The 25,820-nt window shown below is 38.2% G+C and overlaps 1 protein-coding gene across 6 annotated transcripts in view; it reads left to right on the top strand.

Moving 5' to 3' along the window:
• The window catches only part of Rnf216 (ring finger protein 216), a 135,975-nt gene that overhangs the window by 32,951 nt on the left and 77,204 nt on the right, over positions 1-25,820 (top strand). For 4 of the 6 annotated variants that reach the window (XR_013089443.1, XM_076840331.1, XM_076840330.1 and 1 more), the window contains exons 4-12: positions 1,885-2,724; positions 3,669-3,745; positions 6,266-6,368; positions 7,275-7,439; positions 15,519-15,633; positions 17,681-17,820; positions 20,695-20,745; positions 21,499-21,636; positions 25,296-25,444. Coding sequence is in view for 5 of the 6 variants with exons in the window: in XM_076840331.1 (XP_076696446.1) it covers positions 1,885-2,724; positions 3,669-3,745; positions 6,266-6,368; positions 7,275-7,439; positions 15,519-15,633; positions 17,681-17,820; positions 20,695-20,745; positions 21,499-21,636; positions 25,296-25,444 (1,778 nt within the window). In the remaining variant the exon portion in view is untranslated. The remainder of the gene's footprint in view (positions 1-1,884; positions 2,725-3,668; positions 3,746-6,265; positions 6,369-7,274; positions 7,440-15,518; positions 15,634-17,680; positions 17,821-20,694; positions 20,746-21,498; positions 21,637-25,295; positions 25,445-25,820) is intronic. The other 2 variants (XM_076840333.1, XM_076840332.1) reach the window with 1 other exon arrangement.

Here is a 25,820-nt window from a genome sequence, read left to right as displayed (position 1 = left end):
CTCATTGTCTGATTGACAGTTTTGGCTATTATGAGTATGAATCATGTTGCTATGAACATGAACATTACAAGTTTGTATGTGGACATATTTTTCATTTCTGTTGGCATATACCAAGAATTGCTGGATCATATGGTAACTATATTTAACCCCTACCAGATTTGTGGCCAGTGATGTTAAGCAGCATCCTTTGATGCTTAATTTTAGATTTACTGGCCATTTTTGTATCTTTGTATTTTTAGAGAAATATCTGTGAAGGCCTTTTGTATTTTATTTATTTTAATATTTTTTTAGTTGTTGATGGACCTTTATTTTATTTATTTGTATGTGGTGCTGAGAATCGAACCCAGTGCATCACGCATGCTAGGCAAGTATGCTACCACTGAGCCATAACCCTAGCCCTATTTTTTTAATCAGGAATTGAACACAGTGGCACTCGACCACTGAACCACATCTCTAACCCTATTTTGTATTTTATTTAGAAACAGGGTCTCACTGAGTTGCTTAGTACCTCACTTCGGCTAAGGGTAGCTTTGAACCCTCGATCCTCCTGCCTCACCCTCCCCAGTCATTGGGATTACAGGTGTGTGCCACCACACCCAGCCCATGCCTACTTGTTTTTGATAGTAAGTCATTGTATATGAATATTTTGAAATTCTAGATTACGTTTTCTTTCTCCACAGAGGACCTACACTTATTTCTTGAAGAAGATTAAGGTATAGGAAATCTCACACTGAGGGAGATTTTTGTTTGTGTATTTTTGCTTTTTAACTTTGTTTATTTTTTTCATGTAGTGCTGAGGATCAAACCCAGTGCCTCAAACATATTAGGCAAGTACTTTACCACTGAGCCACAACCCCAACCCCCACTGAGGGAGTTTTAAAACTATCCACACTAGGATTCATTTTCTGGGAGGTCTAATGTATTTCTAGTATACCCTTACTTCAGTGGTATAATCCTCAAGAACTTACCATATAGCTTGAGATTTACCAAGACCTTTTTTAGGGGGGGTTCCTGTATTCTGATTTTTATGCCCTTAGCTCCTCAGTAAGTGTATCAAAGTTTCTGTTCATCTATTGATAATTCATCCAAGTCTGGGATTGACAGATGCACGTTTTGGGAACAAGTACCCCAAATGTAGGGGCCCATTTTGCTGGATTTCCTCTTCCTGGATCTTGATTCCCCTGTCTCTCTGAAGTCTTCAGGCAGCTGTTTTTGTTTTGCTTTGATTTGTTTCAATATTCTGACAAGGTTTTCTACTTTTACTCAGTAAAAGGGTTAATCTGGTAATGCATCTGCAATTACGGGAGCCAGAAATCTCCTCTTAGATCTTTATTCAAACTTTTTGAGTCACTGTGCTCTCGGTACCTCTTGATTATATAGTTAAGTACTTGGATTTTTTCTTGTAGTTCTGTTTAAAATATCTTTGAAGTTAGTGGGAGGATCCTATTTACTTTAATAAATAGTGCCAAAATTGCTCTCCTAAATACTAGTAGTCATTGATAGTATGAGAGTTTTTGTATATCCACATTAATGCTTTATACTATCTAAAAGTCTAATTGGGAAATTTTTTCTTGTTTTAATTTTTGTTCTCCTGATTACTAATGAAATTTATATTCTTTTCATGTTAATTGAACAACTTTGGTGTCTCTGATGTGTTGGCATTCTTTCATTAAACTGATGCTTCACATCTATAAATGGCTACTTTCATTTTTACAAACTGTAAAGTGTTATACTACAGTGTTAAGAATAACACTGGGGGGAGGACATTTTTGGTTTCCCTTCTTTCCTGTTCTTTTTCAGAAGCTCAGTATAAGCACATATTGAGGCATAGACATAGAAAATAAATTGAATTATTATTATTATTAAAATTTCATTTTTTCTTAGACAAATAAACCTCAGCCATCACGACCCAATCTCATCAAACCAGCTGCCCAGTGGCAAGATCTGAAAAGATTGGGAGAAGAAAGACCTAAAAAGTCTAGAGCAGCCTTTGAATCAGATAAGCGCAGCTACTTTTCAATGTGTAACTACTCATTGTTTGATTCTGGGACACAGGATGATTCTGAGGATGACTACGGTGAATTTCTGGATCTTGGGCCTCCTGGTGTCTCTGAATTCACTAAGCAAACTCACCAAACAAAAAGAGAGCCCAAACCTGGACCAAGTCATAACCAAGGAGCAAATGACATCAACCCTAAATCTGAACCAAAAATTATTATCTTGGGAAAAAGCGGCCTTCTTTTCCCTGAAAATGATCCTTTGGAAGCTCAGAACCAGTCATCTGAAGACTCAGAGACAGAGCTTTTATCAAATCTTGGAGAATCGTCTGCTTTAGTAGATGATCAGGCCATTGAAGAAGACTGTTGGATAGACCATCCTTACTTCCAGTCTCTAAACCAACAGCCCCGTGAGAGAACAAATCAGGTTGTTCCCCAGGAGCGGCAGCCTGAATCAGAACTGGGCCCCTTGTTATTTCAACATGAACTCCCAGGGCCAGCTTTTCCAAGACCAGAAGGCCAGCAGGATGGGATTCCAGGCTCTGCTTCTCCTCAGCCTGCCCATCCTCTAGGAGAGCTTGAAGACCAACAGTTAGCGACTGATGATGAAGAGCCAGGGCCAGCCTTTCCCCTGCCAGGATCTCAGGAGGCCAAGTTGGAAAACCTCTGGGGGCAAGATACTGCTGAGGTAGATCAAGACCTTGTTGCACTGTTAGTGAAAGAAACAGTAAGTTGTTGTTGTTGTTGTTATTATTATTACAAAAATGTAGGCATTAAATATTGCTGAGTTTTCTTTCATTCAAAAAAAGAAAAATGTGGACTTTATTTTCATAAGAAGTACATATATCTCAATGTATAGAAAAAAATAAACTGAAGAAATGAAAATGGAATCAGAATTCCTTAATCTATACTTAATCTTCAGGAAACCTTCTGGGGTGGTAGCTACATACCATGGTGTTGCAATACTGTAAATCCCTGTTTTTCAAAGGCCTCGAGTTCACTCTAGATTCAAACCTTTACAGCAAATTTATTGAATTTCCTAGACCCATGCTGTCTAGTATGACAACATGTACCCCCAGTTATATGTAAACTCCCAGATGTTTATGTTTACATGTCTTACAATTAAATAAAATTATAAATTAGGTTCTGGTGGCTGGGTCACATTTTAGTGTTAGTAGTCATGTGGGGCTCACAGCAATCATCATCGCGGTAGTTCTGTTGGACAGAACCACTATGGAGAGTAATGTAGGCCTTTTATGTCTAGAGTCAGCTGCTTTTTGCCTTCGATGAAGTCCCCATCTCCTCTTCTTCACCCAGGGTTTTTCCATCTGGCTTACTATGTGTGAGCCTCTTGAGGGCAGGCATGGGATTTTTATCTCATTTGTCTTTGGGCTCCTTTTGCCCGGGTAGTGGTACTCAATATGTTTTATATAATAAATGGGTGTGCAAAATGAGACCGTGGGCCAAATGTAGGACTCCTCTAGACTTCATCTTCTGTGTATTCTGATGAACCTGGGAACCCAGTGCTTAATTTTAAGCTACATACAGAACTGCTTTATAGCCCCTTTTTTAAAAAGTCCTTAGTCATTTATTTTTACACTTATTACCATTGGGTTTTAATTGCCATTTATTTCTAGTGAATGAGATATAGTATTCTTATTTCCTTCACAGGAAGCAAGATTTCCAGATGTAGCAAATGGGTATATTGAAGAAATAATTCACTTGAAGAATTATTATGATTTGAATGTGTAAGTATACCATCCTGCTGCTTTTTTTGGTGGTGGTAAATAGTATATAACATTAAATTATCATTTTAACCATTTCTAAGTGTACAGTTCAGTACACTAAGTAGATAATCATTATGCAGCAGTCACTACCAGCTATCTGCAAAGAACTCTTTTTTTATCTTTCCAAATTAAAACCTTGTACCTATTAAACAGTGACTCCATGTCCTCTTCTTTCCCAGTCCTTAGTATCTACCATTCTTTCTGTCTTAAGGAATTTAACTACTCTAGACCTGTCATGTAAGTGGAATCATACAGTATTTGTCCTTTTCCAACAGGCTCATTTCACTTAGCACTGTATCTTTTAATGATGGTAATTCTAACATTAGTCATATACAGACTGTTCTCTGGTTCTTGGAGAATCCATAATTATGTAATTATGATACCTGATAGTTCCTGAGCATTCACTGCTGGTGCTTTGATCATGATGTTTAAAGTTGTTTTCTTCCCTACAATAGTAATAGAAAATGTTTTGCAACCAGTCTGCCTATAAATGCATGGGAAAAGTGTCTTGAAGAAAATAAAATGAAAAATAAGTCTATTTATTCTTTTACTCTTTGTCTTCCTTCTAGTGTACCAAAGGGAAAGAGTTGCATATTTATTTTTTATTTACTTTGGTGTGGGGGATTGAACCCAAAGGCTCTTTAACCCTGAGCTGTTTCCCTAGCCCTCTTTTTTTTTTTTTTTTTTTTTTGGAGACAGGGTGTCACTAAGTTGCTTGGGTTATGCTGAGTTGCTGAGGCTGACCTTAAAATTGTGATTCTCCTACCTCAGCCTCCCGAGTTAGTGGGGTTACAGCTATACACCACCACACTAGGTTATAAATTTATAAAGAAACATTGAATATTGAAGGTTAATCAAATTTTCAAAGAATTAATGTAGTTTTTTTGTTTTTTGTTTTTTGTTTTTTTGTTGTTGTTTTTAACAAAAGAAGAAATAGTATACTTAAACCCCTGTCCTCAAAAGCCAAGTCTTCTGTGGTTCTCAGCCAAGGATACAAGTGGGTCTGTTCACCTCACCTCCTTTTTTCTTATTTGTACAGTGACAGGTCGATGCCAATAGTGGCCTTGCATAATTCTGCCTTTGTCTCTGTCCAGAGGCAGCAAGTTGCCAAGTTTTAAACCAGGATTGGATTAAGATTTCTTAATCTATTTATCTTCTTAATTAATAGTAGGCCCTGCTTGTATGTTTTTTTTTTTTTAATATCACTGATTCCCCCCACACACATCATTTTTTACCATAAAAAAATTGGTGGATACCCATATATTTACCACTTATATTATTATCTTGTATTCTGCTGTAAAGGTGATTTTTTTCGTTTTACTTCTTGCTATTTTTTTTCTAAATAACTATGAATTTAAGGAGTTTTAGGTCATGGTTTAGAAACAATTTCAGTCATTTTCTTAATACTGAAATTGTTTCATTTTTAACCAAGGGAGTTTCTTAAGATGCAGCTATATCTTTTTGGTGTGAACTCATTAGACTCTGAGCACTTCCTTAATTCCTCAGATAATATCATAGTGCCCTAGACTTGCCTTGAACTTCTTCTGCCTCAAACCTGAAATCTGTCAGTCTCTTAGAAACCCTAAGTTTTTAGAATGAGTATTGAGATTTATAAACTAAGATCTCAGAATTGCTATCATTCTGTGTAGTCCTTTCACTTGTGTATGAAAAGGAGCTAGAGGTAAACGCTTATTCTCTCTCATTTTCCTGCTAGACCTATCTATCTTAGAGGACCCACAATTGACATTGGACGAGAGAAGTGAGAACAGGGCTATTGGGAAGGAATTAGGGGTTGAGCACCCAGATGAAGATGGGTTACCCTACACATCATCAGGATTGAGGAAGGATAGAGAAGAGGGGAAGCCACAGTTGTCCTACAAGCAAAGATGCTTTCTTGCTTCTAAACCCCACCCTGGCTGTGGGTTCATACCTAGTACAGTCTGATCATCCTGCTAATGGATGAAGAGCTTAGATAGTTAACTTTTTCATACATTTCTTGATGAAGAATAGCTACTTTAGGCCCGAAGCTATAGCTCAGTGGCAGAAAGCTTGCCTGGCACGTGTGAGGCACTGGGTTCGATCCTTAGCTCCACATAAAAATAAACAAAATAAAGGCATGCTGTCCATCTACAACTACAAAAAAAAAAAAAAAAAGTAATATCTACTTTTTTTCTAAATGCCCAAATTTGACACTGTTTAACCATTAGTAATTTCAGTGACTTCCTTGCATTGACACCCAACTAATTGGTAAATTTCAGAGTAGTTTGCATTTATCAGGATGTTCATTGTTTTGTAAACTAGCAAGCAAAAAAGAAATTCATTGTGATTATTTTTGTTTATTATTTGTTTAGTTTTTCTGGCTGCAAACATCTTGATTATTTGATGGGCCAGTTGTCCTTTATTTTCAAATACTACATTTCAATCAGTGGGCATAGTGTGGGGCTAGAAGCAGTACGAAAGTAACATCATGTGTTTTTGCAGACTTTGTAATTTTCTTCTGGAAAATCCAGATTATCCAAAGAGAGAAGATAGAATCATTATCAACCCCAGCAGCAGTCTGCTCGCCAGCCAGGATGATACAAAGGCAAGTGTCCTATGTGAGTTTTGCCATTTCTACTTGAAAATGCTGTGCCTTTTTCTTTATTCTTATGGGAAGGAAGATTTTTGTGTAGACATATTTTTAAAGACTGAACTATTTTCTGTAAGATAGGATCTCACATTGTACCAGTACTTTGGAATCCCTCACCCTGAGCCATTTTGAATTCCTCTAATTATTCCTTTAATCTTTCCTTTTCCACAGAGAGTTAAGCAAATCCTTCCTATCTTTAATCCTACAGAGGAAATTCCTTAACGTGTAACAAGAATTGGCCAGGATTGTTTGTATTGTTATAGTAGTATTATTTTAAGCATTTTATTATGAACATTTTCAGACACACTGAAAAGCTAAAATATTTTACACTAATCACCTGTATTCCCAACAGTGTTGCTACTAAAAAGTTAACATTTTATTAATCATTGTCTTTGTGATCTAAACCAGCTTTCAGTATTTTGAATCATGGAGGAAGCTATAGTTCAAACCAATGCATTAAGCTCTAGTGATTGGTCATCTGTTCCCCACAGTTTCATTTGACTCTTTTCCATGTTCTGAAGTAGGAAAAAAAATTTTTTTGTTGTTTTTTTTTGTTTGTTTGTTTGTTTTGTGTTTTTTTTTTTTTTCCTTCCCTCTAAACATTTTATGGGAGGAAGATGGCTGAAAGATTGGGTTCAAATCTCTAGCTGTATCTTACTCTAACTAGTATCTGGACTAGTTTAAGATCTCTAATCCACCATTTCTTCATCTCTGTTATGGAGCTGATAAACCCCCCTCATAGAGTAATTATGAGAAAAATGAGATTATTCTTTTCTGTAACAGGTAATTCTTAAAATGATTTCTCTTTGATTAGGAAACGCACTGTCTGGCCTCTAATTTTGTGCTTCTCTCTCGTTTCAGTTGCCTAAAATAGACTTTTTTGACTATTCCAAATTGACTCCTCTTGACCAGCGCTGCTTCATCCAAGCTGCAGACCTCCTGATGGCCGATTTCAAAATGCTCAGCAGTCAGGACATTAAGTGGGCCCTGCATGAGCTCAAAGGACACTATGCAATCACTCGAAAGGTACTCTACTTGATCTTCCTGTTGGTGTCATAACCTTTTGGCTACATTTCTTGTGATAAAGAAATGAAGAACTCAGCTTGGCAGAAATTGAGATGGTTTATGATGCAGAGAGCTAAGGAGTGTGTCAGGGTAAAGATAAATAGGCAAAGGTATTTATTAATCAGAATGAATTATTAGAGTAAAAGCAGGTAGGTTTCAGTTTGACCATGAAGACTAGAGGTTGATATACTTTATTATGGACTGTAGGATGAAATATGAAGGGCATGCTGACCCCGATACTGCCTCATTTGCTTTGACTTGGGACAGGTCACACAATCATCCTCCAGGTGGCTCAGTGGTGTCAGGAACACAATGGTGTCCAGAGACAGTGGTTTGCCTCAGGAGAGAGTAGGCAGCTCCTAAAAATTCCCAGTAGTTTCCCTGAGGATTCCAAAGGAAATACCACGTGAAGACCTGTGCTCCAGGACTTAGGTTCTGGTGTCTGGTAGGTAGCACAGACACTCATTTAAATGAGAAGCATATTGTACAGTGCCCATTCCATTGCATTGATCATTTGGGATAGGATGAGCACCAATAACATCCCTAGTTTACTCCTTTTGTTCCCCTTGCTATAATTAAATCCTGTTCTGCTGGAGTGCTTATAATTCCCTGAAAACGTGGGCTTCCCAGGAGCCAAACATGGAGTTATTTTAATGGTTAAGATATCCACAGGGTGCTGGGCTCCATAGTGTACACCTGTAAGCCCAGCTAGGGCGAGGCAGGAGGATCACAAGTTCCAGGCAAGCCTGGACAACTTAGTGAGACCCTGCCTCAAAATTTAAAAAATAAACAAAAAGGTTGAGTACTGCTAGATTAAAACCTGGTGCTGGGGGATAGAGGTGGGAAAGGAGGGATGACAGTTTAGGACATCTTGCTATAGTAGAATGATGCGTGAGAGTTCTGCACTGAAGACAGTGACTGCTCTGTGGGAAGGAGAATAGAAGGTAGACCCAAAGACGTTCTTATATTATACTAATAGTACTGCTTCTCTTTGCCACTCCCAAATGTGATCACTCAGAAATTTATGTTCACTGTAGAGACCAGGTCACATTTCCCTGGGCTTGTTTTTAATTCTTTATTATAAACATCATAGACTTACATGTGTACTTTTACATAAGTAAAGATTGTGGGCTGGGACTGTGACTCAGTGGAGTGCACTCATCTGGAGTGTATGAAGCACTGGTTTTGATCCTCAGCACCACATATAAATAAATAAATAAACTTATCTACAACTAAAAAAAATTTTAAATAAATAAATAAAAGTTTAATGATGAGCCCCCATTTACCTATCACTTTTCTTTGGTAATCCTCAATTCACTCTCAGTTTTGTTTCATCTCTACCCCTGGCTATTTTCATCCTCAAGATAATTTTGAAGCAAATTTCAAATTTCAAACATCTTTTTTTCCCCCCACAAGTATTTCAGTGTTCAAAAAGGTAAAGATTCTTTTTAAAAACAAAATCAAAATACCATTATCACACCTTCAAAATGAAATCATCAGTATCCAGTCAGGGTTCACATTTCTCTGAATATGATAGAAGCCAGTTCACAGCTTGTTGATCACATCAGGTTTCAAGTAAAATCTGTTTATAGGGCGAGGGCTGTAGCTCAGTGGTAGAGCACTTGCCTAGCGCATGTGAGGCACTGGCTTCAATCCTCAGCACCACATTAAAAAAAAAAAAAAAAAAAAAAAACAAGTAAAAGCATGCTGTCCATCTACAACTACCAAAAAAAAAGTGTTTAAAAAATCTATTTATAGCCATTCATTAACGTTAATGTGTTGCTTAATTTTCTTATAATCTATTCTCACACCTTCCCACTCTATTTTTTTCTTGTAACTTTTTCTCTTTTCTTTTCTTTTCTTTTTTTTGGTACTGGGGATTGAACTCAGGGACACTTGACCACTGAGCCACATCCCCAGCCTTATTTTGTATTTTATTTAGAGACAGGGTCTCCCTGAGTTGCTTATTAGCACTTTGCTTTTGCTGAAGCTGGCATTGAACTCGTGATCCTCCTGCCTCAGCCTCCTGAGCCACCACACCTGGCTCTTGTAGCTTTTTTATTAGAAAAAATGGGTTGTTTATCGTAGAGGTTTTAACAATTCTGATTTTGCTGACTACGACCCATGTTGTCATTAACTAGTTCCATTGTCCCCTGCATTTCATATAAATAGCTAAATTATCTAGAACCTTGATCAAACAACTTTTGTTTTGTAGATTTTGGTTTGTTTTGCTTTATTTACCTCGTATTTTAATTCCCATTCTGTTCCTTGTTAGTCTGTGATTTGAGCAAGTGTCTAAAACTTGCTGAGCTTCAGTTTTCTTATAGTGTGAAGTGGATCTCTTACTTGGCTATTAGAAGAATTAGATGAAACAACTGGTGGGGAGGGTGGGGGCCTAAACTGCAGCATTATTTTCATTTTAGTACCGCGCGCTAACCACTGCGCCACTGGAGCCACTGCAGCATTATTTTCAGAGCCAGTCCTTGAGATGATGTTACAAGAGCTTTCTGGTGACTTATATCCTACTTGGGTTTGTAGCACTGGATTCAAACCATAGAGAACTGTCACCCAAAGAGTGCTCAGCATGTAGGAGATGCTGCTCCCTGTGTGTGTACAATTTTATATCAGCTCACCTCTTTTTATGGAAGTCTTCTGTAGATAGAAGCCTTGGGAACCCCAGAGTAGCTATAACGTTTCTATGCCTTTACATTTTTTTTCTGATTGTAAAGCTCTCTAGGGACAAAAATTCTATCTCAGTGCCAAGTGTTTTTAATGAATAACTTCTAGCGAGGGAATTGGTAAATCCTTAAAATTCATAGCAGCAAATACATCGTAAAATGAATATTTATCAATTCATTTCCCTTGTTGAAGTGTCAAATATTGCTAAAATGCTTATTTATAATTTGGGAGTTGGAGGGTAGTGCAGGGGATTGAGCCCTAGGGCTTTGGCTTTGTGCTTCTAGGCAAGCACTCTGTCAACTGAGCTGTATTTCCAGCCCCTTGTTTATAATTTTTTAAATGGCAGGCTGAAGGCCTCTTCTTCAACCTTTTCCTCTGCTCTCCAGAGGCAGCTTCTCTACTTTATCCATTTTTTATCTTTGTTCTGAAATTTACCCCCATGTTTTTTAACATATTTGTGCTTGAACTGATGAGCTTTGAAAATTATTTGTAGCTTTCTCTTGTGATAGATAAGGATCCTAGCTCTTACTTATATACACATATACTCATCTTTTTGATAGACATGTTTTTTGTCAAATCTATTTTCAAAGTTTCATATTTTTCTTTATTATGATTATGGGAATGTTCACTGCTGGGCAAGTATCATAATGTTTCCTTTGTTGAATTTCCTATTTACCCTGTGTTAAGATTAACTGTCCCCCATATTTACATTTGCTTTGGATTTCTGTTATATTGTTTTGGTTAGCTAAGTCTCCAGACACAACAGCTCAAACACAGTTCTGCATATTGTCTCAGCTGTCAGTTTAGCCCTCTGTTCATTATCTCAGTCTTCCTCCCTGCTCCAGGCTTTTCTGTCTATTCTCTGTACTTTGTGCACAACCATCATCCTGAGACTTACCTTCACCTTCATTCTCAGGAAATCCCGTCACTTTTCTCCTTTCTCCTACATTCTAGATCCCACAACTGACTGTCTTGATTTGCATACTCACACTTAATCGAGAGCCCCACTGTGTTGAAAATACTTCCCCTCTAAATTTTTTCTAGATAATTTTGCCACAGATGTGAATACCTCTTTTGTTCAGTTTGTTGATTGCCTACCTCAGTCCATGCACCAGAAATATCATAAGAACAGTACATAGCCCCTTCCCTTCTTGGGCTTAATACTATTGAGCCATCTTGGGGTTTTATATTGTTGTTTGTTTTCCATGCTGGCAATTGAACCCGGGCTTGCACATGGTAGGCAAACACTCTACCACTGAACTATATCCCTCACCCTAGGCCGTCTTTTTTAACCCACTCTTAACTTTTGTACTCTAAGGTAGTTGTTTTCAGCATCTCTACCCCTTGGACTTCTGTTTTTCATGTGGCTTTAATGGTCATCTTGATCTCTCCACATCCCCAGCTCCGGACCCAGCTTCTTTACAAAGATAGAGTCTCTGTTTACCCCGAAGCCTTAATGGCATCCCATACCCATTGTAGTATTTCCTGGTCATTTGTTACAGAAGCTTCAGCCATTGTAACTGATGTCCTAAAAATCTTATTAGACTATATCCTTAACTCTCGGCATTAGTATTTGAGTGGCTGCTTAATTTATGAATGTGAACAAACTGGGAGGTTGCAGTCTAGAAGACAGCCAAAGGAATACTGTTCTTGAACATCTTATTTCTAGGATTCTTACTTGATGGTGGATACCAGGCAAACCCTGAAAATACTGGCATCAGTAGACTATGATGTAGGAGCTAGGAGTGTAGCGCAGTGGGAGAAAGCACATGCCTGGCATGCACAAGGCCCTGAGTGGGATCCCACTACCATACACAAAAAAGTAGCACATAGAGTAGCTTCCATTCTGGTTAGGGATATTAGGTTGAGAGCACTAGGAAAGAAGATGTCATATGAACAGAGTCTTTGGAAAAATGTTTTCAACTGAGCAATGATATGTACAGATGCTTAGAGCCCAGAAAAAGCGGCCTGTGTGCCTTGGGGTTGCATAGATAAGCATTTCTCAAAAAGAATTCTCATCTTATAATCTGATTCTGTCTGATCTATTTAATTAGGCTTTGAATCAATAATAATAGAAGTGATGATTACTAAGATAATCATTAAGGTAAGGATTTGGAGACTCCTTTAATTTATATACCACATTATTATAGATAGAAGTACTAGTTGATGTTGTTATTATATGGCTTTTCCCCTGACATTTAGAAACAGTATTTAAATAGGATAATGATCCCTTTAGGTTTCCTGTGTGGATCCTCAACCTGTGGCTTGGTTACAAAACAAGCATACCACCATTCAGGAGCTCTGAGTTTATATTCCACTCTCACAGCATGCTGAAAATGGCACATACACTTTAGTTACCTCATTTGTGAAATGCGAATTGTGATTTTTGTCCAACTTTCTTTCCCGGACTTCTGTAAACACTCTAGTTAAAGCATGGGGCATCCTTTAGATAAGACTTGGTAAACATTAGTAGTCTTGCAGTTGACTGCAAAAATGTGACTTTAAGATCAGTGAGAATCTAAAGGCCTGGATGTTCCAGAAAAAAGGACTAGAAAGCAAAGTTCCTTAGCCACAGAAAGCTTCATTTGGAAAGGCAGAAAGGTAATTAATACCATGGATATTGCTATTGGCTAACTTTGATGAGCTGTTATTGAATGTATGAGGACAAGGTTCTGGCGTTAAGGAGAGGTACTGTAGTTCCAATACTGCTTGAGTGTCATTCTGGCTTTGGCTGCATTTTGGTTTTTTGTGTGTTTTGCTTTGTTTTGGTACTAGGGATTGATCTTGGGCACTCAACCACTGAGCCACATCTCCAGCCCTATTTTGTATTTTATTTAGAAACAGGGTCTCACTGAGTTCTTAACACCTTGTTTTGCTGACAATTCGCAATCTCCCTGCCTCAGCCCCTGAGCAGCTGGGATTATAGGTGTGTGCCACTGTACCTGGCTTGGCTAGGATTTGACATGGGCAAGTCCTTTTGCTCTAAGCCTTGATTTCCTCTCCTATAAAGGAGTTATTGCCTGCCTCAGAGGACTTCTGTGAGAACTAAGATAGTAAAAAGGCCATAAGGGCAGGTATGGGAGTAGATTAAAGTAAAAGGTGATCCATCCTTCTTCTTTAGCTAAGGTGCTTGTTTTCTTTTATTACTTTACCACATGGATACATATGTAGCTGTTTCTCCAAGATGAACAGATTCAGAATATATTCATTAGCCACCTGCCTATAGCCACCTATCTGTAACTCATATATATCCCTTATAACTCTCCATTTATCCCCTGATAGGTGCTCCATGCAATCTGTACGAGTTGTTAAGGATGCACCATGAACATTCCTTGTCTTTCAGAGGTGTACACTGTGGTGGAGGAGATGAAGTGAATCTGAGAAGCAAACAAATAACTAATTACAACCATGACAAATACTTTGAAAGAAAAGGGGGTGACAGAGGACCCATAGAGGATCTCCCTGAATATGACATAGTAGTCACAGACCAGGGCTGGAGTAGCTGAGTGGTAGAGTGTTTGTCTGGCACGTGTGAGGCACTGGGTTCGAACCTCAGCACCACATAAATAGATAAATAAAATAAATGTATTGTCCATCTAAAAATAGTCACAGGACTAAGTAGCAGTTAGGTGAAATTGGGGGAGGGCATGGTAAACAGTAGTGTCATTTACTCAAGGGAAGGACATGGTAAAAAAAAATATGGTTCACACCAGGTGCAGTGGCACATACCTATAAGACAGGAGGATCACAAGTTCAAGGCTGGCCTCAGCAACTTAGGCGCAGACCTAAAATAAAAAGAGCTGGGATGTGGCTCAATGGTAAAGTACCCCTGGGTTCCATCCCCAGTACCAAAAAACAAAGAATTTGTTCTCAGGGAAAGAATCGTGAATTCAGCCTGGAAAACATTGAATGGCTGGCATACTGAGTATACCCCATGAGACAGCCAAGGGAAAAAAAAAAAAAAAAATTCTTTGGGTGATTTAATTGACCAAAAGGTTGGAAATTTGGGCTGGATGCAGAAAGTTGAGGGTTATCAACATGTGGAAAACAAGTTCATCAGACTAGATGAGGTACCTAGAGAGACTAACCTAGGTCCAGGCATGGTGGTGCACACCTGTAATTTCAGCTGCTTAGGAGGCTGAGCAGGAAGATCACAAGTTTCAGAACAGTCTCAGCAACTTAGTAAGACCCTATCTCAAAATAAATTTTAAAAAATTCGAAAGGACTGGAGATGTAGCTCAGTGGTAAAGAACCCCTGCGTTTAATCCCCAGAACCAGAGGCAAAGAGAGAGAACTGAGACTATAACATGAAGAGTCCAGAAAAGGAGCAGACAGAGAGGAAGGAGGAAGTAAGAGAGTGGAACAGTTAACATGATTAAATACTGTTAGCAGATCAAGGGAGAGGACTCAAACGTAGGTGGTAGACTTAGCCTCTTATGGATTTGTTTCAAGTATGGGGATGGAACCCTGGGGTACTCTACTGCTGAGCTACATTCAACCCCTTTTAGTTTTGGGGACAAGTTTCACTAAGTTGCCTAGACTCAAATTGATACCAAGAATTTGGATACTCCTGTATCAGACTTTGGAGTAGCTGGGATTTCAGGTATGTGCCATCATACTTGACATTAGCTTCTTGTTAATAAGCACAGATAGCAGGTGAAATGTCAGGTTAGGTGCCATGTTGCAGGGGTTTAGAAAGGGCATGCTCACAACAGGAGGGAAAATGGTGAAACAGTGTCTAGACTGCTCTTCAGAGAGGTTGGGCTATAAAGGGGCAGAAGAGAGAAGGGCCACCAGCTGAAAGATAAATGAGATCAAAGGGGGAAGGAATTTCTTTTTTTTTAAATGGCAAAGACTTGAACTCATTAAGAGTTGATTAGGAAGATTTAAGAAATCAAAAAGAGGAGAAATTTGAAGGTATGGAAGAAAAGAGATAAGAATGGTTTTAAGAATTTTGAACTCCAGCATGCAGTACAAAAGGAAAGTTGTAGATGCAAAGAAAAAAGAGCATGAGAAGAGAGTGCTAAACAGAAACAGCACTTGAGAGAGCCAGCAAAGTACAGGTCACAGCTGGGTGTCACATGATTCAACCTGTACTCGAGTGTGCAGAAACAACTTATATTTTCTTAATGCTGTCCCTTAATCTTTCAGTAAGCATTTTTATTCTGCCTCTGTAGCATTTTATGAAAAAAGAAAATGAATATAATGACATGCTACTTATTTATTTCACCACTACTTACCACTGTTGAGCAGAGCAGGGGAGGTAGCTCACTGAGTGAAGTGAGATTTGGGTATGGCCTGTGTTTTGCTTGTTCTTGTTTTCCATTTACAGTGGTAACCTTACCCTTTCTCAATTTTTAGGCCTTTTCTGATGCCATTAAAAAGTGGCAGGAGCTTTCACCAGAAACCAGTGGGAAAAGGAAAAAAAGAAAAGAAATGAATCAATATTCTTACATAGATTTCAAATTTGAACAAGGTAATGGCAACCTGAATGTTATAGTTGATAGCATGTGAAGCTGCAGTGCCAAGCCTTCCCTTTCAGTGTGGTCACTAAAGGAGATGGTATTATCTGCTGCTTATAGAGTGTCATGCTGGGCTAAGGAGTGACTCATAAGGACTATTTAGATATCACTTCATAATTTATAGAAAGTTGCTACAGTGTTGTCTTCCTTATTCCTGCTTAGGTTACATTATTACACAAAAATTTTGAGCAGGGTTAAAGAATTCACATGTGGGCAAGTGGGGACACTGCTAAGCTTGGGGGAAAAAAAAAAAACTGTCTCGAAGGTTTAGTATTCTTCAATAGTAGTCACCTCGACTAATGATTGCTCACTGCAGAGGTGATCCACTTACTCACCTCAGTGTGGGTCTAATAGCCACATGCTTCTCAAATTCTGTTACTCTTATTGATGAAATAACTGCTGAAAGCCCTTTCTGAGACATTATTTTAGTTCTGATCCCTCCCAAAAGGTTGCCTGATTAATTTTAAAACATTTCATCTGAGTTGTTTGTGTTCGACAAAAAGAGTTTACAGCAGCTTTCTCCATAGATTATGTCACAAATAGGAATATTTTCATCAGGTATGGTAGTACACACTTGTAATCCCAGTGACTTGGGAGGCTGACACTGGAGGATCAGAAGTTCGAAGCCAGCCATGGCAACTTAGGCCTTTGACCCTATCTCCAAATAAAAAAATAAAAAGAGCCACAGATGTAAGTCAGAGGCAAAGCATCTCTGGGTTCAGTCCCTAATTTTAAAAAAAGACTATTTTCCCCTTTTCTTTTTCACCTATTTGTTTTTCTGTTACATGTACACTTACTTACAGAATTTATTTTCAAGTATGACTAAATGGAGATACCACAAGTTAAATCATTTTGAAAGTATTTGAATTTCTGAACTAATTCCTCAGGGTCTAGATTTTTATCCCCCACAGTATGATTCTTGAGGTCCCTCTGAAAGTCTGTGCAGCAGTGCCCTCTGACATGACATTCTCTCTGGTCTCTGAGAGAATGAGAAAGTGGGAACAATATGTAGGTTGTTTTTCACTTGGCTTACTTAATATACAGTTGTAATTAGGTATCTCTCTTACATACCTCCTCCCCATTATTTGTTTCTGATTTTCAGTGGTGGAGAAAAGAAAGTCTACTTTGTAAGATGGTCTACCCTTTGTTGGTCAGGTCAGCTCTGTCCTTTACAAATTTCAAAGAAAACCTGAACAGACTAGTTAAATGTTTGATATATGTTATTTTTATATTTTTTGTTCCAAATATTATTTATTGTGAATCTGTGTAGTGCTATTTCTGTGAAGAGTTTTCAAAATTGAAAGTGTAAGGAAATTAAAAATTTCAGAACTGAGAGTTTGGCTCAGTGGTAGAGCACTTGCCTACCATGCACATGTGCAAGGTCCTGGATTCATCCTCAGGACTAGAAGAAAAAGAAAAGGAAGGGAGAGAGGAGGGGAATTTGTACCTACTAGAATGGCTAAAATTAAAAACTGATGATAATGAGGTATTGCCAGAGATGTAGAACAACTGGCATTCAATTGAATTATTTTCTAAACCTTAAAACTAAGCCTAATCCCCCCCCAAACAAAGAGAAAAACAGAAATGTAAAGAGAAGCTATCCTGTGATTCAGTAACTCTACACCTCCATGTAAACCCAACTGAACTACAAACAACATTCATCAACAGCTACAAGCAGCTGTATACATAATAAACTATAAACCAATGCCCTAATTAGTAGAATAGGTAATAAACTATATATGCATACAGTGTAATACTGATGGAGTAGAAGAGGCTTTACAATTGGAGCATACAGTGGGGTGTGGGGAGGCTGAAAGATTCATGGTAGACAAGGAACAGAAAGGAATGCAATCGACTTCAGTGCTAGAATGTGTTCTAGGATCAGTTTTGAAATGTACTGCCAAGAGGGTCTGTGGAGGACTAAACCAGAGAAGACTGAAAGTTGCTGGCCTGAATTCCTACAGACAATTGACTACATAATTATGCATTCTTATCTTCTAGGTGACATAAAAATAGAAAAGAGGATGTTCTTTCTGGAAAATAAGCGGCGACATTGTAGGTCCTATGATCGGCGTGCCCTCCTTCCAGCTGTCCAACAAGAGCAAGAGTTCTATGAGCAGAAAATCAAAGAGATGGCAGAGGTAGGAAGATGTGCTCTGGTCTTGGGATGTGGGTTTGGTTTGCTTGCTCTTGGGGCTTGATACAAACCCAGGGTTAGGCAAGTGCTCTATCACTGAGCTATCCCCTCAGCCCAGGATTTCCCCTTCGTTTAGAGTAATTAATTATATGACAACATTTTTTTTTTTTTTTAAACAGCTAGGTTTTTTGTAATTATACTGGCCCAAGTTTCATAAATCAAATTAATGTTAAGAGAACCTTAATTGGAGTTTAGTATCATGTGTATATTACCTCTGACAGCCTTTAAAGAGTAATGATAGGATCTATTTAGTTTAGCTCCTTAATTTTTCTAAATATATCATCAAATGTGCAAGTCAACCAGAATATACATATATTGGTTGTTTAATAAACATTTTCTGGGGTCTGGGATTGTGGCTCAGTAATAGAGCACTTCCCTAGCACATGCAAGGCTCTTGGTTCAATCCTCAGCACTACATAAAAATAAATAAATAAAACAAAGATATTGTGTCCAACTACAACTAAAAAAATATTTAAAAAATAAAATGAACATCTTCTGAATCAGTGGCTCTCGTGTGGTCCCACATTCGTGGGTTCCCCAAGATTTTTTAAGGGATCTGTGGAGTCACATCTCTTAAGTGATGCACAGATGTCATTTGCTTTCTTTTACCATGTTGAATTTTCATCAGTAGAACTAAAGCCCTGATATCTTAGCATGAATCAAGGCAGTAGCACAAAACTGTACCAATAATTATTGTCTTTATCACCCTGTACTCATATTTTCTAAAATTTTAGTTTCAATTGAAAGTGTCTTTGATAAAGCAGTAAAAGGTATTTATTTTATCAAATTTTCACCCCTGAAGATTTCAATATTCTGTGTGAGAAAATGAGAAGTGTACATAAAGTGCCTCTGCTGCTCTTGGGGATGGATGCTTGTCTTGACAGGAGGCATTGTATTGATTTACAAGTAATAGCATTAGCCTTTGTTTTTTGTTTTTTTTTTTTCTTTGCAGAATATCATTTTTACTTGAAAAAAATGATTGATGGAAAAATTATAATTAATCAAAATTGGGTATTTAGCAGAAATTTTCTTAAAAATGAAAAAAGTGATGATTATTTGTGACCAGTGATAAAATTCTAGATCCCAGACATTAGAACTTTTGCAAAGTTGTCTTCTTCATCTTCATCTTTCCATCACAGAATTCCTGTGATTGTTAATATCACCAACGATCGCATTAGAAATGCATTTTTAGAAAGAACTGGCAGATTGATGGCTGTAGCTTAGTTAATTATAGTCATTGTTGTTCTTGATGTCTAGATTGTTCCATCTCTGGCCAAGGGCAGCTCCTTCAGCTTAGTCCCTCTGTGCTGACCATGGTAGGCTCTTAACACTTACTTGCTTTCTAACACAGTGAAGTGATCTAGATTCAACTTGTGCTTTCTGTGACTTGGCTGGATCTGGAATCAACAATTTCTCCAAAGTGTTTTGTTTTATTTACTAGGAATTTCATGCTGAGATTTCTATTTAAAACTTGATTTACAGGGTTTGTTTTTTTTTTTAACTTTAATTTTTTGTTTGTATTACTTCTTTACTAAAAATCTTGGTTCTTAATAACATAATTCTTATGAAATTATATCATTAAGAATATAAAATGAACCAGGCACAGTGGCACACACCTGTAGTCCCAGCTACTGGAGCTGAGGCAGGGGGGTTGCTTGTGCCCAGGAGTTCCAGGCCAGCCTGGGCAATGTTAGCAAGATCAAGAACAAATGTGATCATGCCTTTAATTTGGTGAACAGTTAAGTTTGTTTCTGCTTATTTTCAGCTTTCATTGTCTTTTTTTTTTAGTCTGATTTTGTTCTTCAATTTTGTAAAATTATCCTGACTCTTCCTGCATGTGCTCTCACTCCCCCATATCTAGACATTCTTCTTGTTAGGTTTTTGTTAACAGTGGTGATTTTAAAACAGGGTCTTGGCATATTGTCTGAGCTGGGCTTCAACCTGTAATTCTCCAGCTTCAACTTCCCAAGTTGAGGTGGGTGTGCCATCACATCCAGCTTTCTTACTCATATTTCCTTATTTTATGTAAAAGCAAATATGTGTAGGTATTGACATATGTATTTTATTTGCCTTTTTTTTTTTTTTCCTTTTGCTGTGCTGGGAATCGACGTGAGGGTCCCGCACATGATAGGCAAGTCTCTGAGATACATTCCCCAACTCCCTCTTTCTTATCCAAAAGGAATCACACTCCTCTGCCCCTGCTTTTTTCACTTAGTCATATATCCTGGCAGTCACATCGCAGCAATTCACAGAGATTTATTTTTTTTTTAAACTGCCTAGTACCCCATTATCTGTAGTACCAGAGTTTATTCAGACAATTTCCTATTGTTGGATGTTCAGATTTTTTCCCCAGGTTTTTGGTGTTAAAAATATTATGATGAATAAGCTTGTGTATGCATACTTTCATATTTCTACCCAAGGGTATCTTTGGGCCAGACCCCTAAAAGTGTCATTGTGAATCTGTGCCAAGTTCCCTTCCATCATGGTTGTACTATTTTATGCTCTTACCAGTAATATGCCTGAGTGCCTGGTACCTTGTGAAATCACCAAGAAAGTATATCATACTTGGTTTTGACCTGTTTAGTTTTTTTGTTTGCTTATGCTGTTCTTTGCTATTCACAAGTATTTTATGTATCAATCTTTTCCATTATTCACTATGTGAATTTATTTTCAGGTAACATTTTAAACTATTTAATTATGTAACTGAAGAGATACCTATTAACAATAGATGTATGCTTATGAAAGTAAATATCAAATGTTTTTATCATCTTTACTAAATTTGTATCTGAATATATAATTTTTTGTTGTTGTTCCTTAGCATGAAGACTTTTTGCTTGCTCTGCAGATGAATGAAGAACAATATCAGAAGGTATTTTGAAATCTCACCTAATTCATTTATTCTGGGTGTTCTTGTGCACTTTCTCTTTTTTAATAACATTTCTTCAGTGTCTTGAAGGCAGTCTTGTCCTGAATAACCTTCTGTTGATCTGCCAAGTTTGCAGTTTACCCAATTACTTGAGGTACATGAACTAATAGTGTAGCCTGAATCAGAATTGAAGGGAAGATAGTGATGGAGATGTTCATATTATAGAACATAATCAGGAATCCGTACATAGAGTGTAAAGAAAAATGTAGACCTCAGAAAGCACTTAAGAGTTGGTGAGAAGGCCTTGGGCCAGGGATGTTCTATGTGATATCTTCCATCTTACATAGTGTCCTTTTCTAGCAGAGCTAAGAATGGGCTGGTAGCTGGATCCTTTCTTGCAATGAAGAATTAGATCCTGGTATTTTACTTGAGTTTGGTGCTTTAGTTAGCTTGTATTTTTTATTTTGAGAAAGGGTCTCACTGAGTTGCTGAGGTTAGTCTCAAACTTGTGATCCTCCTGCCTCAGTCTCCAGAGTTGCTGGAAAGCTCACTATCTCTAGCCATGGCATCCTAACCTGGGTTTAGATGGCAGAAAACAGCTCATTGTTGTTTCATGGCTCCTGGGGGTTGCTTTTGACCTCATAATGTATGCTAGGGGTAGGGAGGCTTAAGAAGATAGGAAACAAGTCCTCCCCTAGACTCTAGTGTGAGTGTGTGGGGGTGTTGGGCATTCACATGTGTCTCTGTGGCATATAGGATGGCCAGCTAATTGAGTGCCGCTGCTGCTATGGGGAGTTTCCATTTGAGGAGCTGACACAATGTGCTGATGCTCACTTGTTCTGCAAAGAATGTCTCATCAGATATGCCCAAGAGGCTGTCTTTGGATCTGGAAAGGTAAGAAATGTAGAACTGTGTAATACCCATACATAGGAAACAGTCACACTCAGGCAACCACGCTGATAGACCAGGAGCTTTGCTGGGGTGAGTAGAATTCTATCAGTGTGTTAATATATGCATAATTTGGTTTGTGTGATTATGTTGGTTCTAGGCACAACAGTCTTCGGGGAATGATAGGACTCTTTCATGCCCCAGGCCCTGCCCCACTTTCCTGTTCACAGTCAGTGGGATGAACCAGAGGGAGAATGACCTATTTGAACACAGGAGAGAATGTTAGTGGTTTTTATGCATGTTTTAAAGGATTTTATAGTTGGATTAAAATATATATATTCTAGTAACTATTTTATACAAGATCATATTTCTCTGTCTGGGTTTAGTTTCTTTTAACACCAGCATAAGGCAAACTGGAAAGGAGTTTTATATTTTTTATACCACTAATGTTAATGGTGTCTTATTCCAGCAGCAACAGAAAAACTAACACAGTCATTTAAAATGAGGCCTTTTTAATCATGAGTGATAAAAGATGCACTAGCATGTAGCATATTTCCTGAAGCTACACTGAGAAATTGCCCTTACATGTCAAATATCAGTTTACTCTTGAGACAAATTCAAATTGAGAAACACTCTACAAGATTACTGACCAGTACTCTTCAAAAGTACCAAGGTCATGAAAGACCAACAAATACTGAGTCACTGTCTCTGGGGATATAGAGGGAAAACAGACTCAACCTTAGGTTCCTCCACTGTACATTTGCAGATCACTTTTGTGACCCCAAAATAAGTGGGGATTTCTCCTCACCAGCAGGCAAGCAAGTAGTCAGTTTAGTGGACACCAGCTGGATATCCTCTTAAGTCATTTGAATTGTGTCTACTTAGAGATAATTTGGAGTCCTACAGGTTGAGATGCTCGGTACTCAATATCAAACACCAGTTGAAAGTTCAGGCCTCCAGCACTTCTGATCAACTGACTGCAAATTGGAGTTCCCATGATCAATACCTCAGGCTCAATTAATTCACTTGAGTCAGCTTGTTGATCTCAGGGAAGCTCTAACTTACATTGACCAATGTATAATAAAGGATAATTGTAAGGGATACCAGTAAACAGCCAGATAGAGGGATACATGGACAATGTCCCAATCACAGGAGCTTCTGTCCACATGGAATTTGAATATACCACCTTCCCAGAATATAGTTGAGTTCTTGTTCACCAGTCTCCATGTGCCCAGCTGTCCAGAAACCCTCCAAATCCTGTTCTTTGAGTTTTTATGAAGACTTCATTACTTCATTGCATAGAAACAAATGAAGCATAGACAATCTTGTAGAAATGTGATGGGAAGAAAAAGCATGCTCTAATGCCAATAGACTGAGTGGTGAGACCCAACAAACCCTGGCAGTGCAGATTCTTCTTGGTGTGTATGCAGTGTGCCTTCATTCCAGATAAGGGACAGGACTTACGATCTGAAATAGGGGTCTTATGATCTGCTAACAGAAAAAAGTAGGTCAGAGCATTTCTTTGCAGTCAACTTTTACAAAGAAAGGTCTGGAAGGATTAAGAGTATATTTTTAGATCTATGACTAGCCTTGAGGAAGAGAAGTTCGGATTTCTCTAACTTGCCCTGGAGGTGAGGGAAAACAGGTGAACAGAGGGTAAGAGATCAGACAAGAGATGGACTGTTTTTTGAGGGTTTTGTTTGTTTGTTTGTTTTTCGGTGTCTTGTTTTTGGCGCCAGGGATTGAACTCAGGGGCACTTAAACACTGAGTCTCATCCCCAGCCCTTTTTTTGTATTTATTTAGAGATGGTCTCACTGAATTGTTTAGGACCTTGCTAAGTTGCTGAGATTGGCTTTGAACTTGAGATCCCCCTGCCTCAGCCTTCCAAGCTGCTGGGATTATAGCACCTGGCTGAGAGACTGCTTTCTGAGGGCGAAAGTGTTCCAACATTGTAACAGAAGACTGACTTTTACCTTTATTGCTCTGAAATTATTTCAGAGCTGCTTTAGGAACTAAGGACAAAAGGCCAACTACCTTATAATTCTGGTCAAACTACCTTATAGTTCTCTTCATTTAGGAAATAAAAAGGGTCAAGGGAACCATGGATAAAAACCAGAATGTGTAGCTATCACAGTAACACAGATTGGAAGAGGCAAAGAACACATGGCAATTAGAGGTCATGAGGGATACTAGACCAAAAAAGACAATATTGGAAAAACCTAATGAAGTAGAAATAAAGACTTGCTTAGTTAATAGGATTGTACCACTCTTAGCTTCTGATTTTAAGTGTGATGTGTTTTGTATACAACTTTAACTTCAGGAAAAGTGATTAAAGAGGATTTAGGAACTTTGTACTATTTTTGCAACTTCTTAAAAGTCTAAAGTTATTTGAAAATAAAAAAGATTTTGTTTTTCAAAAAGCATGATTTTTTAGAGTCTAGCAAAAAGCATTGGCCCTTGGGCCTCCCACTTATAATTGACTGCATAATCTTGAGAATTGCTGTGAACATTAAATGAAATCATGTGTTTAAAGGGTGTATTTTCCTGGGTTCGATTCCCCAGCACCACAAAAAAAAAAAAAAAAAAAGTATTTTCTGAAACATCATAAATGCTTCCTAGATCTTAGCTGTATTTTTTAAATTGTTTATTTATTGCTGGGGATTGAACCCAGGGGCACCTTACCACTGAGCTATATCCCCATCACATTTTTATTTTTTATTTTGAGACAGGGTCTCACTAAATTGCTTAGTGCCTCACTAATTTGCTAAGATTGTCCTCAAACTTGTGATCCTCCTGCCTTATTCCCAAGTCACTCAAATTATAGGTGTACACTCAACACCCGGCAACTATATTGTAAGGTGCTTTTTCTCATATGTCTGATTTGTTTTGTCTGTCTTTCCTGTTGAAAATGTTCCTCGGATGGCTAAGCTTTTCTTTCATATTAAAGAGTTGTTTGGAAGCTGTTTGAGTAGTGAGGATTATAGGCTGGTGAATTTGACTGCAGGTGCCTGGATAGCCTGTTAGCATTTTGTGTTGTGAACCTTAAATGACACTCTCTTAGGTCTCTCTACCGGATTTGGGTGTGGATCCTGCCCAGCAGGTGTGAGACCTCATTCCAACATCCTAGAGCTGAGTGGGAGGCAGGAGCTGGAGAATTCCCTGTTCAGTGTGCAGGCTTCACAAATCCTGAGTTTAGGCCACACCTTAGCAATGGTTTTCTCTGGGAGTCTCCTGGTTCCATCTAAAGGGAGTTGGAACTGAAGGCCAAAACAATTCCCCCACTTCTTGATTTTTTTCTACCCTTTCCCCACCCTTCTATCTTCCTGGGGCATCTCCTGCTTTTTAGGATTTATAGAGGGAATCAGCACCAGCATCTCCCTTTCAGATACTTATCTGAGAACTTCCTCCTTCCATCCACTAAGCCATATGCCCTCCACCTTCCATCTTCTTGGATTGTGATTTACACTGCTAGATGGACTTTGTGTTTTTGTTTCATTTTGTCCTTATTGGAGTGTGATTTCTCATAGAGGCAGGAGGCAGAGAGATCTTCATTCTGTCACTTAACTATTGTTTGCCTTCTGTTGAAAGATTCCTTTAACCTCTGAGGTTTTTTTACTGAGGACTTGCTTGACTTTTCTTTTTTCTTTGCCTACTTACTTTCTAGTCAGAGCTCAGCTGCATGGAAGGCAGCTGCACATGTTCATTCCCAACCAGTGAACTAGAGAAAGTGCTTCCCCAGACCATCCTGTATAAATATTATGAGCGAAAAGCTGAAGAGGAAGTTGCTGCAGCCTATGCTGATGAGCTTGTCAGGTGAGTTTTTAGTCAGCTCTTTCCCAAATATGAAGGCTGCTCTGAGCATCAGGTGAAGGAAATTATGTAACAAAACTATATCTTCCAGGTTTCCTGGCTTTTCTTATTGAGACATATTATAGTCAATCAATTTTATTAATGGAAAAAAATCAATAGCACAATTTTTTATCTACTTTCCTTACTCTTCCTCATAATTTTCTGCCCTGTAAGTATAGTCATCACGACCTGGGTTGGAGAAAAAGTGACATATCCAAGGATTCTTATAAAAGTTGGAATATGTTTATTGAGTGGCTGACAATGAGTTGGGATCTAGAAAGCTGTTCTTTATAATGGCTCTACACCTTTCATTGTCAAGAGGTTCAATCCACATTTTACC

This window comes from Callospermophilus lateralis, chromosome 19 (assembly GCF_048772815.1).
Source record: "Callospermophilus lateralis isolate mCalLat2 chromosome 19, mCalLat2.hap1, whole genome shotgun sequence".
NCBI classification, from domain to species: domain Eukaryota; kingdom Metazoa; phylum Chordata; class Mammalia; order Rodentia; family Sciuridae; genus Callospermophilus; species Callospermophilus lateralis.
The sequence above is the reverse complement of the archived record's forward strand: the minus strand, read 5'-3'. Positions and strand labels throughout refer to the sequence as shown.